Source organism: Pimephales promelas, chromosome 25 (assembly GCF_988280905.1).
Source record: "Pimephales promelas chromosome 25, fPimPro1.hap1.1, whole genome shotgun sequence".
Taxonomy (NCBI): Eukaryota; Metazoa; Chordata; class Actinopteri; order Cypriniformes; family Leuciscidae; genus Pimephales; species Pimephales promelas.
Genome location: NC_142793.1, coordinates 20,745,584 through 20,767,125, shown reverse-complemented (window position 1 = coordinate 20,767,125; position 21,542 = coordinate 20,745,584). Strand labels below are relative to the sequence as shown.

The following is a 21,542-nucleotide window of genomic DNA, read 5'->3' as shown; positions in this document are numbered from 1 at the left end:
TTTTTATTCACGTGTCTGTCTCATTCATCTACATCTGCTCCCTAGTTGTATTAAACAGGTACATCACATCATCACATCACACCCTTACTTGTAAAGTATTAAGCAGACACTCTTATCAGAAGCGCTTCACATATGAGACCGTTGTGATTTAACAGATGACAAGCATGCAATCATAACATTATCTGGTAGAAAAGACGTGCTTTCTGACTCCATTAGTTAGAACGGACTACATGATCACCAGTTTTACCTATACGTTCACATACAGGGTGACCCAGTCAGCTTGGCTAATGGTAATATTTGTGCTGCTGCAGCTTTAACTGTGCTAAAGTGATGTGTTAAGTATTTAGTAATACTGCCTCAGGACAGAAGATAATCTGTAGCTCTATACATCTGGACAAGGATCAGCGTAGTGCCACCTGTTCTTGCTTACCAGCTACTCTCATTCACCCTGTTCCTGAATACGAGGGGAGGGAGGGAGGATCCATTTCTCTCTAATCCACACTGTACATCTCCTGCTTATTACAGTGATATCACATCATGTTGTGTGGCATTATATAGGCTAATGGCTTCCACAACAGTGTTTTACATAAAATGAGATGCTAATGTATGTTAAGAGCTCAAGTCCATGTACATACATAAAACCTTTGGTTTATATGGATATTAGGAACATAAATGTACATAAAAATTACACTAAAAGCACACTATTAAAAGTGACCATTGATAGCTTAGCCGATGCTAGTATGAAAATGAGCATGCTAATGCATCCCCGAGCCATTTGTGTAAAAAATGGTTTACTTAAACAGAGATATTTAACATGAAATACATCCATTTTCAAAATATTAAGTGCTTAGGATTAGTTGTTGCAATCCATTGTAGCCATGAGATAATTATCTAACAGCAGACTCAACCGTAAGTTTCTAATTAGCAATGAATGCTAACACTTGAAATATGCTCACTCATTCACGTCAACGTGATTACATGTAATATTACCGTGCATGTGACTGCAGCTCCGAGGTAATTGCATTTGATACCAGACATCTTAAACAAGGAAAGCATTATTACTTAATTTGAGAGCTATGAAGTTATGCAGAGTTAATACTTAATACATTCATCCATGAACACAGACCAGAGAGTCCGTAATTCTGAATGAGCTGACATCCTTGCCCTAAATAAAGGTATTAAAAAGTGTCAAATGTTAGTTTTGCTGCCCTATTTAACTTGTTATGTGTAGATAACCGTCTTTCGAATGGGCGCTGAGGGACAAGACGACATTGAAATGGCTATCCTCACAGCACTACTGAAAGGTATTGTGAGAAAGCAGACCTTCAAAAATTTAACCACAATTTTGGTCCATGGTTAAACATGAGCTCAAATGTGTTCATTGTAATTCAGGAACAAATGCATCAGCTCCAGATCAGCTGAGCTTGGCTCTGGCTTGGAATAGAGTTGACATAGCACGCAACCAAATCTTTGTGTATGGGCACAACCTACCAGTGAGTGAAATATGTGACTTTTCAAAACATACCCAAGAAATGAGACAATTATTTCTCAGAGACTTTAAAATGTGTTTTCATAGCCGGCGAGCGCCCTTGCTAGCATCTCCACCAGCACAGCACCAAAAGAAAAGCAGAAAGCAGCAAAGGACCGTAACAAAGGAAAGGCCAGAGGAAAAAAGGGCAAGGGCAAAGCCAAACCAGAACCACCAGAGGAAACTGACCCCAGAAAGTTAGAACTACTCAACTGGGTAAGACACTATGGTCCCTCTACACCATCATTAAAGTATTTTGTACAGTATAATATGCACACACACTAGAATCTCGCTGGAAGTAAAACGTCACACCAGGTACTTTTTTGCCTACTCTTTTATCAGTACTGTGAATTTGGACATACCACTTTTGTCACATATAGTTTTTCGTCTACTACTGTTACCAATTCATTGAATAAACCAGCTCATAAGCAGAGTCATTTGATTGTGAATCAGACTTCACTGTTTGTACTGTAGGTTTTTGAATCACTAAACAGATGTGGTTTATAAGAGTAATTTGTTCATGCAGCTTGCTTAATAGACATTTTTTCTTGCCATTATTTTGTCATACACTATCTGCAGCGGTAATCACTGGTCCTTAAGTGAGACATTTGGAACAGGGTTTATAGTCCACCATTACCAAACTAGATAATCTCACATACACGATGTACTTAGCTTTATGTAGATCGTACATAAAGACATACATCTTCCTCACTGTAAATTTTTGCTCACTGTTGCCCTCTTCAGGTGAACTCCCTCGAGCAGGCCATGATGGATGCTTTGGTTCTGGACAGAGTGGATTTCGTCAAGCTCCTGATAGAAAACGGTGTAAACATTCACCATTTTCTAACCATCCCTCGATTAGAGGAGTTATACAACACTGTAAGCACCGTAACCATTATCATTTCGGAGCTTATCACAAAGGAAGCACAATAGAGGATGAGAGCAATTCATTAATCCACTGGGAGGAAAAAATACAAGCCCTGCTGTCATATTTTTTAATATTTCTCATATTATTACTCAATCATACACGATCTCTTGGCTTCAGTGTGTGTGTGTTTTGTTTTTGTTTGTTTGTTTTTATCAGAAACTTGGTCCTGCCAACACTCTACATATTGTAGTAAGAGACGTTAAAAAGGTAAAGCTGACTTGAATTTAATATTCTCATTAATTCAACTCGACTGCTTAGGTTTTTTGAAGAAAGTGTTCAAATATAATATGTTGTGCATGTATTTTCAGTACTTAATATGACAAAGATCTCAGGAGAAATAACATTTGTTCTTTTGATTTTAAAGGGGAATCTCCCACCAGATTACCAAATCACATTGATTGACATTGGACTGGTAGTGGAGTACCTCATGGGTGGAGCCTATCGCTGTAACTACACAAGGAAAAACTTCAGAGCTCTTTACAACAATCTTTATGGACTGAAGAGGGTGAGACGTAGAGGTTAATAAAATTAGTAAATGTTTCAATCATGTACAAAAAACAGTCTAAATAATGTAATGTCCCTTTATTTGTAGCCTAAAGCCTTGAAGCTGCTTGGAATGGAGGTACGTCAAATATTTTACCTTCTTTTAATTATATTCTCTGACCGATCCCACAATATCATTATTAATATAAATATCCTGCTCACCTCATTAGGATGATGAGCCCAGGTCAAAAGGCAAGAAGAAGCAAAAGAAGAAGAAAGAAGAGGAAGAGGACATTGACGTGGATGACCCAGAGGTCTGTCGCTTCCATTACCCGTTTCATGAGCTGATGGTCTGGGCAGTGCTCATGAAACGGCAGAAGATGTCTCTGTTTCTGTGGCAGAGGGGCGAGGAGGCTATGGCTAAAGCTTTGGTGGCCTGTAAGCTCCTCAAAGCTATGGCTCACGAGTCGTCTCAGAGTGAGATGGTGGATGACATATCTCAAGACCTCGATAACAACTCCAAGTGAGTTAATGCAAAGTCCATTCAAGTAGGGTCAGCCCGTTCTCATCCCAAGGCGTCATATACGATGCTTTTGCCAAAGGGTAGACATCCAACGCACATGGCACCCTTTAGCGTCAATATGAGATGCAGGTATATATGGGCCAGAAGGCGCCTCCTAGTGGTCTAACCCTAACCCTACCCCAAACCTACCAATACTCTGTGCATGTTATATTGACAGTAAAGGGTGCCATGTGCATTGGATGTCGCTTTGGCAAAAGCGTCATATATGACGCCTTGGGATGAGAATGCATTGGTAGGGTTCACTACTATGTTGACAATGGGCATGCAAGAGCGACTGCCAAGTGTTATTTTTCCTAAACTGTTTTACAGTGTTATAGTGAATCAAAACAAGTGTATTTGTCACTTAAATACTGAAAAATCGTATTTCTACACTGTAAAATTATTCTTCTGCCAATTTTAGGGAGTTTGGAACCTTGGCCTATGAGTTGCTGGATCAGTCCTACAAACATGATGAACAGCTAGCCATGAAACTGTTGACTTACGAGTTAAAGAACTGGAGTAACTCCACCTGTCTGAAGCTGGCAGTGGCTGCCAAGCACAGAGACTTCATAGCCCACACCTGCTGCCAGATGCTCCTCACTGACATGTGGATGGGCAGCCTGAGGATGGGTAAAAACCCAGGGCTGAAGGTGAGGAATTGTCTTTGAGACATTTCAATGATTGGCTAATGAACAGCTGATTGGTTCCTGCTTTATCAGTAGCCAATGAGCTTGCTGCTCAAACTTCAAATACTTGGCCAGCTGTAGCAGTTGCAGCATGCTTTCAAAAACCCTCCACCATCCCCAGCTCCACCTGTATAGATATGCTATGGGTAATTCATGCTATAATATACAGCAACAGCAGCATGTCTAACAAAAACTCACAAAAACCCAGGGTATGGCATGACTCATTCTGGCCATACAACAACATTCCCAAGTTATCATATTAAATCTAAACGAAATGTGGACAAAAGTCCACCATACTAAAATAATGGGCAGAGTCCACAGATCATGCAGAGACTTAAAGGGATACTCCACCGTTTTTTCAAATTAAACGTTATTCACTTAACTAAGACGAGTTGATGCATACCTCTGTCGTCTCAGCGCGTGCACTCAATCGCTCAGCCAATCAATGCAAATTCTGAAACAGCCCAAAGCATGCACTGTCCTAACCATATTTATAATGAGAAAATGTATCTTTTCCATGATAATCAGAGTTTTTTGTACTAACCAGCCACAACGGAGATTTGCGACAAACCTATTTTATAAACCGTCTCTATTTCTTCACCGTTGTGGCTGGAACAACATACAAAGCATGAAGATGATAATCTCAGGATCTGATTATGTGCTTTATTTAATGTAAAAAGAATTTAATGTGAATATCATAGACTTAGTCAACCGAAAGCTACAATGGATTGGCTAATTGACCTCAGATCTTCAAAATAAATGAAAGGAAACAACAATGTTCAAATTGTCAACTCATAGTAAACAAACCAGTGTATACTATGATTTAAAAAAAAGATTGTTTCAGTCACTCAGTATGTATTTTAATTATGCTAAAATGGTGTAAGATTTAAGAATAGATCATGTAACCTATCCATGTTATTGTGAATGCAGTGAGGGTGCTTACAGAGAAAGCCCGGCCACACTGATTGGATGTGACAACATTTTTGATTGATTTTGTCATGTAAATAAAAGTAAACAAAATGTAAAATAAACATATGCTCACCAAAATAATTGTAAGTTTGATATAATATAAAGTATCATTTATAATTGGTATTAAGCTATTTCTTGATTTTAATGTGCATTTTGCTTCTGCAACTCTTCCAGGTGATACTCAACCTCATTTTCCCACCTTTTATACTACTTTTGGATTTCCGTCTGGGTGATGACATGTCTCATCAAGTCACTGTGGATAATGAGGACAAGAACACCAAGGACCATGATAAATCCAGCCGGGTAAACTGCACCACACCTTATATTCAAACAAACCCCTCCTCTATTAGTTCAGTGTAGAGTACATAACTGAAAGCACTTGACTTGACATATGAGCTTAACCCATCAGTCATTCACACATGATGTAGATAGAAAGTAAAGGAAAACGTTAAATTAGTAATAGAAAGCATATAGTGTGCAGATACTTTTACAATCTATTACAAACTGAGTAATTATGGTTAATCTAGAGAGGGAGGGAGGCAGTCAGGGAACTCTAGATAAGAGGTTAATGCTGCATCAAACGGCAACTTAATCTTATGTTTGGTCTGATTAAAACAAATCCTTCATGGTTTAGTGTTTTCGATTTTAGAAACTGCTGTTTCTATGAATCCTACATGTTGTGAAAATTCCTCATGTATATCTAGGATGGCAATGCAGATGCAGCCTCTAAGAAAGGAGATGAGGAGGAAGGCGATAAGAAAATGAGGCAGATTCCAATTGGGAGAAAAATCTTTGAGTTCTACAATGCCCCTTTCACCAAATTTTGGTTCAATACTGTGAGTAAAATATTCATTCATCCATTTTCCAAACCGCTTGTCCTAAGGTCACAAGGATGCTTATACTCAAAACAGATTGGGTAGTATATGTTTTTAAATACATAATAAATTATTTTTCTTTAAAGGAATAAAATAAATGGTGTATATATTATTATGTAACCCCTTGTCCCGATGCTAATTATGCTACTGAATGTAGCTAACCCAATTTATTAAATATAACACGAGATGGGGCTCTGGGTCGGTCCTAAATAATAATAATAAAATAACGCAGGTGTTGGTTTATTTTATGACAACTTAATTAAATAAACTTTGCAACAGCTTACTTTGGCAGTGCCTCCGCTTAGTAGTAAATTATTACTTTACTTCAAATTATCCTACTAAGATGCTTTTTAATTCACAGATTAAACCCACAAAGAATGGTGTAAACTGCAGGGGGAAAACACAGAAATGTGAATGGAGTACTTATATACAATTTACTGTGAAAAATAAAAGAATATGAAAATAAAGTGTTCAATTATTGTGATTAAATATGTTGCGTTTAGGAGGAAACAGTTAAATAATATGCAGAGTATAATTGAAACAATTCCAATATGAATCCTCAATTCAATTTACACCCAAATCAGATTAATAAAATTTTGTTGAACCTTAATGACAAAAAATCAAGTGGGCCCACACATTCATTCACACCGTCTCAAACTAAAATAAATCGCTGTAGGCCTGTGATGTAGCTTGAGCGTGGTGGCCAAAAACACAAAGGCCGCTTCACTTTTAAAGCAAACAAAATGGCTAACTTACTGCACGTGCTTTGTAGTACTCACGACCTGAGATGTCCAGTCGCAAACGAAGGCTGCAAGTTCAATCAGCTATGAGCAGTGAAGAATCCTCGACGCCACGAATCATCAGAGAAACTGTAGAATATCTTTCCACACTGACGAGGAGATGATCCATAACACAACCACAAAATCAACTGTCCGTTTCCTGTGTAAAATATGTTATAATCAGTCCATGTAACTTATAAAATAAATCACAAACATAACGGGTGAATATAATATGTGCACAACTGTCACAAAATGTATGCTAAATGCTACTCGCGATTAGCATTTTCCTCAGAAACCACCGTATTAAACACAAAAACGGAAAATGTACCTTCAAACAATTAGACAAGCATCCCAGAAAAGCACAACGATTGGTCATCCATTATAACTGGGTGTACTTTCTCATATTTTTACAGGAAATAAGCGGATTGCGAGTTCGTTTCACTTTCACCGTGCACATAGACATATACACTAGACCTCACCTGGGGGTTCTAAGCATGCGTCAAAACCGCCGCCATCTTGGAACAGGGGTCTTGTCATAGAAAGTAGCTAGGTAACGCTGCTATCTCTGCCTTTACTTCCAATTCATTGATGGCGGCGGACTTTTGTGCAGCGTATGAAGTTCACGGATGAAATCTGAACTAGGAAGAATGTTAAAAAAGAAAAAAAAGAAAAATCGCATTCATGATGATTTATGGTGATTTTATTTGCGTTAGACCTGTCTACTACATTGCATTGACGCTGATGCATTAAAGTGGAGGGGCTCCCCTGTTTCAAGATGGCGGCTCTATTGACGCATTCGTTCTAATGAACTGCCGTATCCAAGGTGAGGTCTAGTGTATATGTCTATGCACCGTGCATTGCTGCAAATACAACGCATATCTCCCAAACCCCGCCCCTCATGAATAATCACCGTCGGAATTTACCCAATCAGAAAACAATAAAATAAAGATGCAGATATTTCAGTGCAAGCAAGTTATGGTGCCTAAAAGCATGTGAATATTAGTAGTTTAAAACCAAACTTATTAACTCTTTGTGGTCTGTATTTCTATATCCCAGCTGGGCTACATAAATAAAAAGGTTTTTTTTTTTCTGAAACACAAAACTGCCTTGCATTGTACAGATTTCCTACCTTGGCTATCTCATGCTGTACAATTACATAGTACTGGTGAAGATGGAGCGTTGGCCATGTTTACAAGAGTGGATCGTCATTTCATACATCATCACTTTAGGGCTAGAGAAAGTCAGACAGGTAAAGATGTGATATCTCTCCTTAAATCACCAGCTCTAGAAATCAAGTTAAATCAACTAAGATCAGTTTGTAGCCTATTTCTGGTACTCTCTCTTCCAGATCTTGATGTCTGAACCAGGCAAGCTCAAGCAAAAGATAAACGTGTGGTTGGAGGAGTACTGGAACATCACAGATATGGTGGCCATCGCCACTTTCTTATTTGGGGTATTACTTAGGCTACAAAGTGAACCCTACATGGGCTACGGTCGTGTGATTTACTGCGTGGACATCATCTTCTGGTATATCCGCGTGCTGGACATATTCGGGGTCAACAAGTACCTAGGACCCTATGTCATGATGATAGGGAAAATGGTAACGTAATTCATTGTACTAAAGATGTTATACGTTTAGACCTTACACTTGATTATCAACTATACATACTTTTTTACTTGCAGATGATTGACATGCTGTATTTTGTGGTGATCATGTTGGTGGTCCTGATGAGTTTCGGTGTGGCACGACAGGCCATCCTCCACCCAGACGAGGAGCCCACATGGCGCTTGGCCCGCAACATCTTCTATATGCCTTATTGGATGATTTATGGAGAGGTGTTTGCAGATTCGATAGACCGTAAGACTAGAATTTATAGTAAGATTTTGTTTCCTGCCTCCAGGGTATAGATAGATGACAGTCTGATCCACCATTCTAACACCTCACTAATATCTTCATTACCTCTGTGATCCGGTTGTTTGTTGCAGTTTCCCCTATAACTTCATGCTTAGTGGCTTTCTTGTGGAGTTATGAATGTTTAGAGTTATTTCAAACAGACAGAAAGTGTTTTAGTCAAATTGTTGTTTTTTCAGTATTTTGGGCTGTATAGACTGGAACAGTTTTCTAGTTGATTATCCTGCCTGTCTCTTGATTGATATTGTGTTCGATTAATTCTTGGTGCACACATTGGTTTCCAATTGCACTAACTAACTTGTTTGTCTCTATTTTGCCCTTCTGGAATGGTCTGAAGTTTACGCCATGGAAATAAATCGTAAGCACAACGATGAACATTTGACACAATGACAAACACTGTTTTCATAGTGACATTGGAATTGTTGTGAATGCAAAACAAATTCATCGCTGGTACTATAATGTAACACTTAAGCTTTTTCTAAACAGCCCCTTGTGGAGAAAATTTATATGATGAGGATGGGAAAAAGCTTCCACCCTGCATCCCTGGAGCATGGCTGACTCCAGCCATCATGGCCTGTTATTTGTTAGTGGCCAACATCCTGCTTGTAAACTTGCTCATTGCCGTCTTCAAGTAAGAATGCTACCATTACAATGTTTTGTTGACTTATTTGCATGTAAAAACAAACAGTGTAGGATCGGCTGAATTATAATGAATAAGTTGTGGCTATTTTTCTTTACCAAAATGTCTTCATTGGTGTATCTTTAGTAGCAGTTCAATGTTTTTGATTTGATAGTTGTAATGTGTTTCCTCCCAATAAAGCAACACGTTCTTTGAGGTTAAGTCCATCTCCAACCAGGTGTGGAAATTTCAGAGATACCAGCTCATCATGACCTTCCATGACAGGCCTGTGCTACCTCCACCTCTCATTATATTTAGCCACCTCTACATCCTATTCCGCAAACTCTGCTGTCGCTGTAACAAGAAAAAGGAGGGAGAACTGGATGAGAAGGATAAAGGATTAAGTGAGTTTCATAAAATAATTAGACCATATTATAAAGGATCAAGATGCAGGAGGTCAAGCTGAACATGAGATAAACATTTGTTTGTATTCTGTTTTCGTCATAAAGAGTTAATTCTTACCCCGGAAGAGCTGAAGATGCTGTATGAGTTTGAGGAGCAATGTGTGGAGGAATATTTCAGGGAGAGAGAAGACGAGCAACTTTCTTCAAATGATGAACGTATTAGGGTTACAAATGAAAGGTAGTTGGAATACACTAATACAAATAAACTTCCTCAATACCCTTTTGCAAACTTCTTTTTTATGTGATCATCACATTAACATACTCTTCTTGTTCATGCACAGGGTGGAGAACATGTCTATGCGCCTTGAGGAGGTGAATGAGAGGGAGAACACGATGAAGGCCTCCCTTCAGACAGTGGACCTTCGTTTGGCCCAGCTGGAAGACATTAATGGCCGAATGGTGAATGCCTTGGAAAGACTAGTGGGAATCGACCACTCTGAATTGACCCGGACACGCTCAACAGCCTCCTCTATTTGTGACCCCTCTTCTCTTCAACGTCACAGCAGCATCAACAGTGCTGATGGGTACAGCCTCTACCGCTATTACCTGGGTGTCGATGAACGTCCACCTGAGGAAAAAGAGGCAGATCAGAGTAAAACAATAAGCACTACAAACTTCAACACAAAGGAATATGGCCAGAATCTAGAGGTAGATATTCCAGGGACAAGAAGGCGCCTTGGCTCATGTGTGGACATCCGAATCTTCCCTTGTGAGAAGGGTGTTGAGGGTGATGGGACAAAGCCAGAATCACCAAAATCATCGGCTCCTGACAAGACTTCTTTGGATAGTGCCACACAGAAAGAAGTCTTGATGACTGAGAGGGTGAAACTTCAGGCAACTACCTCCTACCCTCTAGAAAAGGTGAAAGCTTTCAGATACTATCCCACAGAAATACAAAGCACATCCCCATCCACTGTGCGAAAGTATAGGAGCACAATCTCATTTGATCAAGCAAGTGAAAGGGAAGCAAATCAAGAAGGGGAAGGAATGGATGCGTCTCCGGCTACAAGGCGTTGGAGTGCTGGTTATGAGTATAAGGTACACCCTAGTCTTTTTGGTCAGATTCCAAAGGTATCACTGGTAAGACCCTTGGTAGACCAGATTGAAAAGTTTAGCAACAGTTTCAAGGTAGATCAACATTCTGACCAGCCTGAGCAACAGGGGCTGAGAGTTTCTACTATGGACAGTAAAGCGGAGATGGGAATGCAAGAAGGAGAGAAGACACTGGACAGTTCGGATGGACCAATCAATCAGCTGATTATAGAAGATGGGATGACAAAGGGTGGAGAGCTACACTCAACAGGGGCGACTGGTATAGAGCCATTGCTGGATGTAGATCAGGTAAACCAGGAAGAAAGTAGTGACGAAGTGGGTAAACGCCAGAAAGATACTCAGCAGAAGATGGGAAAGGATCCAGATGATCCTGAAGGAAGTCTGGGGAGGGAAAAAAGTTCAGAGAGGCAAGATGGAGGGCAAACAGAGGAGATAACTACAGGTGCCGTTTCCAGTGATTCTGAAGTCCAAGTTGATGGTAGCCACCTGCCTCTGCCAGAGGACACTATGTTCCTCCCTGGAAGATCCAAGAGCTGGTCCACAAAACCTTGCAAGTCCTTAGGAAACAGTCTGAAACGAGCCCATGGATCAAGCAGTGAAAGAGACCTTGCTGGAGCCTGTGGAGACTCTCCTGATGGTCCAGGGAAACCCACACAGAAGACAACAGATGATGTACATTCAAGCGAGCCGTAGCCATACACAAAGGGGACTCTCTTATGGCGCTTTTCTACTACACAGTACCAGCTCGGCTCAACTCGGCTCGCCTTTACACAATGTAAAAGTTGTACCTGTTCCTGCTTTCGGGTACTTTTTTTGTACCACCTCCGGCGAGGTTCTGAGCGAGCAAAGGCGATGCTAAAATGTCACGTGAAAACAATGCCGACTGCTGATTGGTCAGAGAATCGTCACCATTCACTGCGCACGTCATTGCACACGTCAGATGGAGTATCCAGAATAATACAAAATTGTTTGGTCAGAGATAGTTACTAAACTAACTACTATTATTATGGCAACTCGGAAGAATACGCCGTGGTCAAACGAGGAGGTGCAGACTTTCCTTTGTTTGGTAACTGAAGAGAGGATCCAGCGAGAGATTGATAGAGCAACGAGAAACGAAAGGTGTCGCTATGACGACCGGGTACTATTTGTGGTGGTACTGTCTGTAATGAAAAACGGAACGAAAAGCGAGCTGAGTCGAGCCGAGCCGAGTTGAGTCGAGCTGGTGCTAGTAATGGAAAAGAGTCCAATAAGAAGATATAAGAACGATGCACACATTCAATTCCTTTTATGCACATGTAACACTAGATTAGCAGTACTCAGGTGTCATAATCAAGTTAAAATGTTCATTAATTGTGGGCTTGCACTAAAAGTATTTTCATCATTATATATATTTAAGGTACAAAATACATTATATTACAGCATGTAACCTGCTCACTTTTCTAGTCCTCATCATGCCATTTATGTGTTATGATTTAGATGTCTTGGATTGGTAAACAGTACACAGTATTATACAGTATAATGACAATTAGTGTAAGGCTATGCAAACTGAACTAGTCAAAAGACAAAATGAGTCTACCTCAATGCAAAATGTTTGAAGTTAACAGGTTGTATTCGAGCTGTTTATTGTTGTGATAAGACTGTCTAATAGCACCATCTAGTGTTCTGTATGATGTATTGCTGACAAAAAGACGAAAGTACAGCGGTAAAAAAAAATGAGCTGAAAAGTATAAAGATATGTTTAAACAGCATTTACTTTGGTTATATGTATTATAAAAATCTACAATTAATAAAACCACACTTCAAATTCTTGTTCACATTGTCTTTTTAACATGTTTAAATGAGCATATTAGCTTTTCAGGTAACCAGTTGCGTTATGTCTCTTGAAAAAGATTGGTCATACAGTCACAAATATGAAAGAAAATACATGCATAACAATGGTCCCATCTGAATATCAGTGGTCATGATATATGCTACATTTGTCAAAGTGAAATAATAATCATCAAAACATTCTTTCAAAATACTATGGCAGTATCTGTCCAACTCAGATTAATGGAGACAGATCCAAGGCTTTAAGGTCCCTAATATCAGCACAAGTAGTCGGAAGTAATTCCCAAATAGGGACATTTTATTGCTGTAATCTATACGACTTCTTCTGACACAGCCTTTAGTGCAGTTTCAATAGGAGACCAAAATGGCTCACACATTTAAAACATAAGTGCTGATTTAACCAGTTGAATTCACCCTGGATCCTTTGACTAAAACAACTTACATTGACAGTCAAGCATGAAAATCACATAATACCACTTTTTGGCAACTCTATGTTTCTTTTAAGAGCCTATGGTGAAAAAAAAAAATGTAAACCGTAAACAAAAGTTGTTTGCACAGTATCAATATATTATGCACTGGACATTTTCAATCAAAAAATGAAAAAGAGCTACAAATGTGAGAAATATCAAATTGAAATAGAAAAAAAGCTCAGTTTCCGTTAATGGATTTACATAAACATGCATCAGTGACTTTTCTTGTTCTATCATGTTACAAAACACTATAGCATTCATTTTAAATGCTAATTAAATAGTTAATGATCATCTTAATTAACAAATAAGAAAATCACATCATTTTCACAAATCAGTGCTGGGCTGATTTTGAACATAAACCCAATGCTTATAGTATAACCATAATGCTAAGGATCTACAGCACAGGCACAATTTTTCTTATTCCCTTAATACTGATGGTTCCCAGGTTTGACTGGCTGTGTCAGACACTCACTTCCAATAGGCGACTCTGATTTTGCCAAGTAAGACGTCTTTCCTTTGATACCCTATTCCTTTACCCATCATGCCCTGCAGCCATCATGTTCTATCTTTGCAACCTTCCAGCGGGTGGATTGATGTCCGTCTGTGCTATACATGGACATGTGCCTGTAAGAAGAGCTCATTGAAAACACACGTAAAGTGCTTTTAACCCACTGGTGTTCCAAAAATGTCATTTTTACAGATCTTCTCTATAATATTTTTTGAACCAGTGCAAGAACAGTGTATACGCAGTATAAAAGACACTAAGGAACATATTACAAGAAAACAGACTCGCTCACTACTTCATAAATATTGTACGCGATACATTTAAGCCTTCAGCAGCAAATGTTTTAAGCCAGCCAATGCTGTGTCTATATAGAATATTTTACAAAAAACATATCAAAGCCAAACCATTCATATTTGATCCATTATCTTTTGACACGATCATCACGATTATCACCACACAACAAAGGAGACGTTTCCTATTTGTGACTCTAGTACAGAGTGAACCATGTAAATCTCTCAAAACGGCATCATTCCTCTGTTCCATCTTGAATTTAAGGGCTTGGAAACACAAACCTTCTTGAGCCTGATGGTCCAGCTCTTTTGCAGGGGCTCATGTGATATGTTATACCAACTGAGCTGCCGCAGAGACGCAGCAAGTGAACGTATCCACGCGCTGAAAATGAGTTACAGCAGAGCACACTTAAAGATGCTGTGCTTTTTGGTGCGCTTCTCTGAAATCTTCACCGGCCCTCCACCATCTGCTTGACCACCATCATTCTAGGCAATGGAAAGACGGACACATTTTAATATTGCATTGTAAAACCTATAAAACAAAAGAAATTAGGTTTAAAAATATTAATATAGTTAAAATAAGTAGCTAATCCTGAGACTTTTTGTACTTAATTGCTGAACTGATATCAAACTAGATGCAATAATAAAATAATGGGCCTGTTTTTTTTATACCCCATGATGTGGTATGATTCATTTGAACAGTTATACATGTTTAAAATGATTTAAGGTCCATCTGTTGTCAATAATGTTGTCCCTTAAAACTCATTTTTGATCACCAAAATTACATATTTAAGCGTTTTTTCCTAGAAAAAAAAAATCTTCATGGCTTAAAATAGCTTGAATGTGACTTTACAACCTTGCCTCATTTAGTATACGGTTCTATGAATATGCAAATTAGCCCCACCTCCACTCACACCAGTTTAGAGATTCACTCATTGACGTGATTGGTTACAACGTAGTTTGTGTCAGAAACACCAGGGATTTCAAACTGCGTTTTTGAGACTGTCTTTGTTTCACTGCAGTTTTAAGGAGAAAACACTCAGCGATGGTGCTGACGTATGAATTTGCTCATAGTTTGTCCTAAACCCACATAGGTATTAAAACTTGATTTTCACCACAGATTTTAATTTGAAAAATTGATAAATAATATGAAGAGTTCAGATGCAAAAGCCTCTAAATGCCATTTGAAATTTTCTTCTTTAATGATGATTTTTATCAAACTTGTATATTTAAGTTCAGTGATTTCACTTAAATGGCAATGATAATTACCTATTAATTGTTATTTAAGTGAAATAACTGAACTTAAATATACAAGCTTGATAAAAATCATCATTAAAGAAGAAAATTTCAAATGGCATTTAGAGGCTTTTGCATCTGAACTCTTCATATATACTATTATTTTTTATTGCTGAACCGATATAAAACTAAATGCAGTTAAAAAAGGGTCTGTTTGTGGTAACATTTTACAATAATCTTTTTAATTTGTAACATTAGTTAACTACAGGGCCGGCTCTAGCCCTTTGGATTGAACTAGTTCATGTAGAAAGTCACTTTTCCAACACTGGCCCTAAGCAACCGCCTAGGTCGCCTATAGGAATCGCCAGTCCTGGTTAATTAACATGAACAATAAACAATTCTTCTACAGCATTTATCATCTTCATGTTCATTTCTACATTTAGTAATACATTATTTAAAACCTAAATATGTGTAAGTTAACATTTATTAATTCACTGTGAAAATGTTTAGCATGAACAATGTGTTAGTACTAACATTAACAAAGATTAATGAATGCTTTAAAAATACATTGTCAATTCATGTTAGCTAATGCATAAACTAATGTTAACAACTGAGACCTTATTTTAAAGTGTTACCGTTTTGTTTTTTCCTCAGTAGATATTGTTTTAAAATGATTTACAATTATTTGAATTTTTTTAATAATTAAAAAATGGAAGATTTGGAAGATTTGCAAAAAAAACACACCATTTTTCTGTTGAGTCGAGCCATAATGTCTCTGCCGAGGGTGAAAAAGGCCTCTTCGACATTTACACTGGTTTTTGCACTCGTTTCCAAAAACTTGATGCCGTAATCAATTGCCAGCTGGAGAAAAAAATGGAAAAAATTACAACAGTTACTATACTAACAAATATCCAGTATCACACAAACTAGCTCATTCCATATAATACACCTATAAATAGGTAGTATTACAATAATTAACATTTTTAAATAAAATACAATATATATTTTTTTTATTAATTTTACATCTATTTGTGTGAAATACTAGTCTAAGATGTGAGAGATCTCACTTTCTCTCCTCTCTCTTTGGACACCTGTCTCCTGTCGTTCATGTCACATTTGTTTCCGAGGATCATCTTCTCTACGTCAGATGATGCATGCTGAAATGAGTGATTGAGAAGTTCAGCAGTCAAAAGAAATCTAATTCTCCAACAAATGTATCAAATACTTGAAAAATTATATTTGATATGAATTTACAGCGTGGGTAACAAGCCTATTATCCAATGGCCTCCAGTTGGCCCAGTGTACGGACCAATAAAAAATAAGGACCGGATCCGTTTTATAATGTAAAACATTTTACTTTATCAATTGAACATATGTAATGTCAGTTACCTCTTCGATGTTGCGGATCCAGTTTTTAATGTTCTCAAATGACTTTTCGCTGGTGATGTCATATACCAGCATAATGCCCTGAAAACAAAGCCAGCAAAAATATTAAACAATCAAAGCTTAGACATATATCTAAGCTATATCTAATATCTAAGTATTGTTTTCCAGTACAAATATCTAATCATTCAAATCAAGATACATTTAATTAAATAGCAAAATCACTTTAGATATTAAGGTTGTGTTCAGACTCAGCAGGTTTGGTTTGATTAAAATAAACTCTAGTGTTTTTCGGTTCTTTTCCGGCACTTTGCAACAACACAACATTGTTCCTGCAGCGACTTTTGGCAGTCTGACCTTTTTTAGATATGTGTACTGGAAATCAAGACAAAAGTACTGAGTATGAAATCATTTAGTTTGCAGTGTAGAGTCTTACCATAGCGCCTCTGTAATACGCCGTGGTGATCGTCCTAAATCTTTCCTGCCCCGCAGTGTCCCTGTAAAACAACCAGACAGTCAAACGCAAATACACGTCCTCACCTCGTTCCTTCTTCACCTCGCTCAACCTCAACACTTCACATTGGTTTGTGGTGAATCCCACCCTGTTCTTTCCTAAATTTTGATTTAAACATCCAGTAGGATGTGCAGATAGAGGTCACGGATGTCCATGACACTATTGTTTACACGTCTCATCCTTCGTTAGTCTGCGGGACAGGGTGTGTGAACATTATGACTGTTAACAGGAAGAATAGCCACAGTGTATGATGTCATTTCCTTCTTACTTATCAAGTACACTCAAGGACCATTATAATATCAGCACTTAAGGATCCCAAAAAACTTTGTATAGTGCCTAGATTTTAACTAGCATATTGCTAGCACATGAACTGGTTTATTTAACTGTTTTCTATTTTGTTTAGACATATTTCCAGGTTTTTTTTTTTTTTTTTAAAAAGAAGTTTGAAGGGCTTATCAAGTTTTAGAGCAGAAAAAGTGCAAATGTATGAGTGTTAGTGAAACCAAAAATAACAAACCATGATTAGCTACTTGCTAATCATGAGCTACTTGCTAATCATACTCAAGTTAGTTGTAATAAAAAGAAAGTAGGCTACACTTCATTGTAGTACTTGCAGATAGTATAATATGAATTAAATAAAAGGCCACTTAAGTGTACTTAACACACTTATTTAATGTCACATTCAAAGTTTTCCTTTAAATACATTTTAAATCCTTCTGTTTTGCTAACTATGCTAAAGCACACATATTTTAAATGTACAAAATTGAAACATATATCAAAGACAACAGGAGTAATTATGAAATTACATATAAAGTGGGCCGAATAAGAATTGCATTTAATAAAAACCATATAATACAATTCATTTAATAGCAAATGACATGCAGTTAAGAGTCTGAAAACATATTCAGTTCGCATTTTAATATATTATTTTGAAGTATAGGCCTATATTCTTATAGCATAATTGTAATAAGTACTTATTTTAAAAGTGTACTAAAGTGTATTTTCACAAGTTTCAGTGTCATATTCAAAAAAATGTGAATATTTGTGCACAAGATGAATAAAGATATGGGACCACAATAGCTTATAATGCCTCAAAGCTAACTGGTATAATGTTTAAAAGCAACACAACTCAAATTCAGTGTAGAATCTGTTCCCTATATATCTGTTTAAGGTGTGAGAAGCTCTTTAAACAAACCAAGAGTTTACACAGCTGACATAACAGGATATAAAACACAACTTGGCACTGTAATGACAAACGATTTCTGCTCACCATATCTGCAGCTTGATTTTCTTGCCATTCAGCTCGATAGTTCTGATTTTGAAATCAATTCCTGGCAACAGGGAAGAAGGGAAACGTCGTCAGATCTTCAGTGACTGGCACCGTATGGAACCAAATACAATCAATGTTACACTGCAGTGGTGAAGATATAATGAGCTATTTCCAGTTCCTGGGGTTAAACTGTCCTCTTGTCCTGCTGGTTAGTGGAAAATTGCTTGTTGCTTGTATCAGACAACAAGTTGTAGTTTTCAACAAACCTAGCATTTTAGGTTGTTCTCTGAATCTCTGTGTATCTGACATTTTAAACCTATTGAAGTTGTAGAAAGATTGTTTCCATTCATGAGAGCTTATTTATGAAACAAATTCAACAGAAATTCAAAAAGATGAGCTTTACACTCAATTCAAAAAGCTTTACACTCAATATGACTATAGTCAAACAGGAGGCTTTGTGATGTGGTTTTCCTGTGGGAAAAATGTCTAATGCTACAACAATATACTGTAGTTGTTCAAGATTGTTCTTGTTTTACACTTACATTTCATTAAATTTAGTTTGATTTCTCTGACAATCTTCATCTTATGTCATTTTGGCATAGCCTACTGTATATTTATCTTGTTAGATATGTATACTGGAAAACAAGACCTTAAAATCCATTGAAGCCAACTATAACAATTCGCGTCGACATCAACGCAACGCACAATAACGTTCTGTTTATTAAAAACACACACTGCAGTTTTGGCATCTGATGCTTTAAAATGCTAGAGCTCTCTCGGGATGGATTCTGATTGGCTGTCAATGTTTTTATCGTTCATCAGCTGAAAAAGAATCGCGAAAGTGATTCCAATGACATTGTGGCATTGTTATTGTAGTTCTGGTGTAGACGCTGCTACTGTATACACTTTTAAAAACTATATTGTTATCATTACAGTTATGTCCTTGGTGCGAACGGTCCTTAAGAAATTGTTTTTTTTTTTTGCCGTTTAGAGACCAGATATCATATTTGGAGACCTGGGTGTTGCTTTACACCCAGAACATCCAAACACAACTCAAACATTATGGAGTTCATTGGCATTTCAATCAATGAAAGTTTGTATATTGCATTTACATTCAGTAATTTACCAAATGCTTAGCTACAGTTAAAATAAGGGACATGACAAGTAATTTATCAAGCAATCTGAGCACTATCACAACCCTGAGAGAAACACACACACAGAGAGAGAGAGAGAGAGAGAGAGAGAGAGAGAGAGAGAGAGAGAGAGAGAGAGAGAGAGAGAGAGAGAGAGAGAGAGAGTCACAGGAAGTGGAGGTGGACAGCTCAGAGAAGTGTGGGGAAGTATGCAGAGTGGCCACAACTGGGGTCATGGACGTCCTGGCACAAGAAAGCAGATGCCAGTCAAACGCTCCACTGCATTGGCGGAAGAATGCCGAGATGGGCTGAGTGAATATCACGAGAACATGATGGGGATTCAAACAGTACAGCTCTCTGTTCACGGTCAAGTCTATATGACCCCACACAAAGGAACCGTACTTTCCCCAGCACGCCGTCCTGACTTTGTCATCAAAATATTGTTTATGCAAAGGGGTCATGATGATTTCTCACATCAAAAAAAAAAGCTACTTTTTTCAGGGAAATTGCTGTTTTGACTTGATGTGCTGGTTTTGCAGATAAATGGGATGTAAATACAAATGAAGTCTGAAAGAAAGTCGAGGCTCAGAGAGCCCATTGCAAGACAGCATCGCAAACAAAGGCAGAGGGGGGCGGTGACGTTTTAATCAGATGGAAAAACTGACAAAGGAAATGACTAAACTCTCTGTGCAGGCAGACGAAAGACAACTGTGCAGCTTTCACACACACAATGCAAGAAGTATTTTGTCTAAAAAATCCTTAAAGCAAGATACATGTGCACGGGAAGTTAAATTGTATAAGAAATGAACACCTGTTTTCATTTTCTTTTTTCTTGTTTAAATCGTATATTAAACAAAATGTTATGAGGTTTACGCTGACAGGGAAAAACAATTATAGAAAATCTATTTGAGAAAAGCTGATTCGGTTATTTACGCATTTGCAATGCAAATTTCGCACTTATTCGTCCTGTACGCATATGAATATTATTTTACAGAATCTTAGGCGTAACCCATGGTCATGGGTTTTAAACCTGAACACTATAGTGAACACTACAGCAAAACATCTAACAGCAACTTACTAAGTGGCTTGAACCCATTAGCATGAACACAAAATGAACATATAACTCAATAATACAGTTTATGTTTCTCTTGTGTAGACTCCTGTATGAACTTGTAAGGCCATTAGTGAGCAGGGTTTGACAGGTTAAAAGTAGATGCAGCTGTGGTCAGCAAAATATGACTCTCACACCTTCACCGACAGCATTGTTTCCAGAGTGTATCTGAGGATCTGTATCAGATATAGATAGATTCTACCCATCTTCCTATTTATTAATCGATAATATATCTATGATTATTTACCTACATATTTTATTAGTTAATACTAGTTTTTAATATTAATACTGATTTGTATAGAAATAAAAATACATACCGGTAATACATTTAAATTATATAAAATATTAAACAATCTATTATATATATATATATATATATATATATATATATATATAACAAAACATTATGAGAAATATATATTTTAATTTGTCTACGTAATCAAAGGCCTATGCATGTCTAAAATCATATGCATGTCTAAAATCAAAGATAATCATATAATTAACTGAAGAAAAAAAAACACATGTGCTTTTCAAACCTACTTCATCAATGAAAATGAAACTGGAAACTTAATTATTACAGTTTTACTGTCTCTGAACACTATTGTCCTGCATATAACGGGACACCGTCCAATACCTTCTACCCAGATCACCGGTGAACTGACCGATTGTGGAGATGAAGGTGGTGTTAAACGCGTCCTCGCTGAATCTGAACAGCAGACATGTCTTTCCCACTCCACTGTCTCCAATTAGCAAGAGTTTGAAAAGGTAATCGTAAGTCTTCGCCATTTACCAAGCCAGTATTTCCTTAATGAATGACAGTGCACAGTTTCCCTTGTTCATGGCATTGACACAAAAATCATACGGTCTCGAGCGAGGGCGGGGCCTCATTTTGTGACGTGAACGCGACGACACGTATGCGATTGGTCAATGTAGTTTCTAGGAGAA

At 37.7% G+C, this 21,542-nt stretch overlaps 2 protein-coding genes and 1 long non-coding RNA gene across 3 annotated transcripts in view; 1 reads left to right on the top strand and 2 right to left on the bottom strand.

The window, feature by feature from the left end:
- The window catches only part of LOC148965082 (uncharacterized), a 9,460-nt gene extending 2,060 nt beyond the window's left edge, over positions 1-7,400 (bottom strand). Inside the window, exons 1-2 of the long non-coding RNA XR_016150628.1 lie at positions 7,139-7,400; positions 6,788-6,970 (exon numbers count right to left, since the gene is read on the bottom strand). This is a non-coding gene — a long non-coding RNA (uncharacterized LOC148965082). The remainder of the gene's footprint in view (positions 1-6,787; positions 6,971-7,138) is intronic.
- The window catches only part of trpm1b (transient receptor potential cation channel, subfamily M, member 1b), a 23,536-nt gene extending 10,300 nt beyond the window's left edge, over positions 1-13,236 (top strand). The window contains exons 9-27 of the mRNA XM_039648016.2: positions 1,232-1,304; positions 1,393-1,493; positions 1,577-1,744; positions 2,273-2,407; positions 2,613-2,663; positions 2,821-2,961; positions 3,049-3,078; positions 3,170-3,462; positions 3,923-4,151; positions 5,331-5,459; positions 5,861-5,992; positions 7,931-8,059; positions 8,159-8,410; positions 8,494-8,668; positions 9,060-9,080; positions 9,209-9,353; positions 9,543-9,745; positions 9,851-9,983; positions 10,087-13,236. Coding sequence (XP_039503950.2) covers positions 1,232-1,304; positions 1,393-1,493; positions 1,577-1,744; positions 2,273-2,407; positions 2,613-2,663; positions 2,821-2,961; positions 3,049-3,078; positions 3,170-3,462; positions 3,923-4,151; positions 5,331-5,459; positions 5,861-5,992; positions 7,931-8,059; positions 8,159-8,410; positions 8,494-8,668; positions 9,060-9,080; positions 9,209-9,353; positions 9,543-9,745; positions 9,851-9,983; positions 10,087-11,551 — 4,005 coding nt within the window. The 3' untranslated portion in view covers positions 11,552-13,236. The remainder of the gene's footprint in view (positions 1-1,231; positions 1,305-1,392; positions 1,494-1,576; positions 1,745-2,272; positions 2,408-2,612; positions 2,664-2,820; positions 2,962-3,048; positions 3,079-3,169; positions 3,463-3,922; positions 4,152-5,330; positions 5,460-5,860; positions 5,993-7,930; positions 8,060-8,158; positions 8,411-8,493; positions 8,669-9,059; positions 9,081-9,208; positions 9,354-9,542; positions 9,746-9,850; positions 9,984-10,086) is intronic.
- Positions 12,592-21,482, bottom strand: LOC120460306 (ras-related protein Rab-8B). Its single transcript, XM_039648015.2, has 7 exons — positions 21,260-21,482; positions 18,354-18,414; positions 17,006-17,066; positions 16,576-16,653; positions 16,254-16,343; positions 15,931-16,047; positions 12,592-14,436 (listed from the first exon to the last, which is right to left on the bottom strand). The coding sequence occupies exons 1-7, from the start codon at positions 21,381-21,383 to the stop codon at positions 14,344-14,346; spliced, it is 624 nt and encodes a 207-aa protein (XP_039503949.1). The 5' UTR covers positions 21,384-21,482; the 3' UTR covers positions 12,592-14,343.
- Between the last annotated feature and the right edge of the window lie 60 nt (positions 21,483-21,542).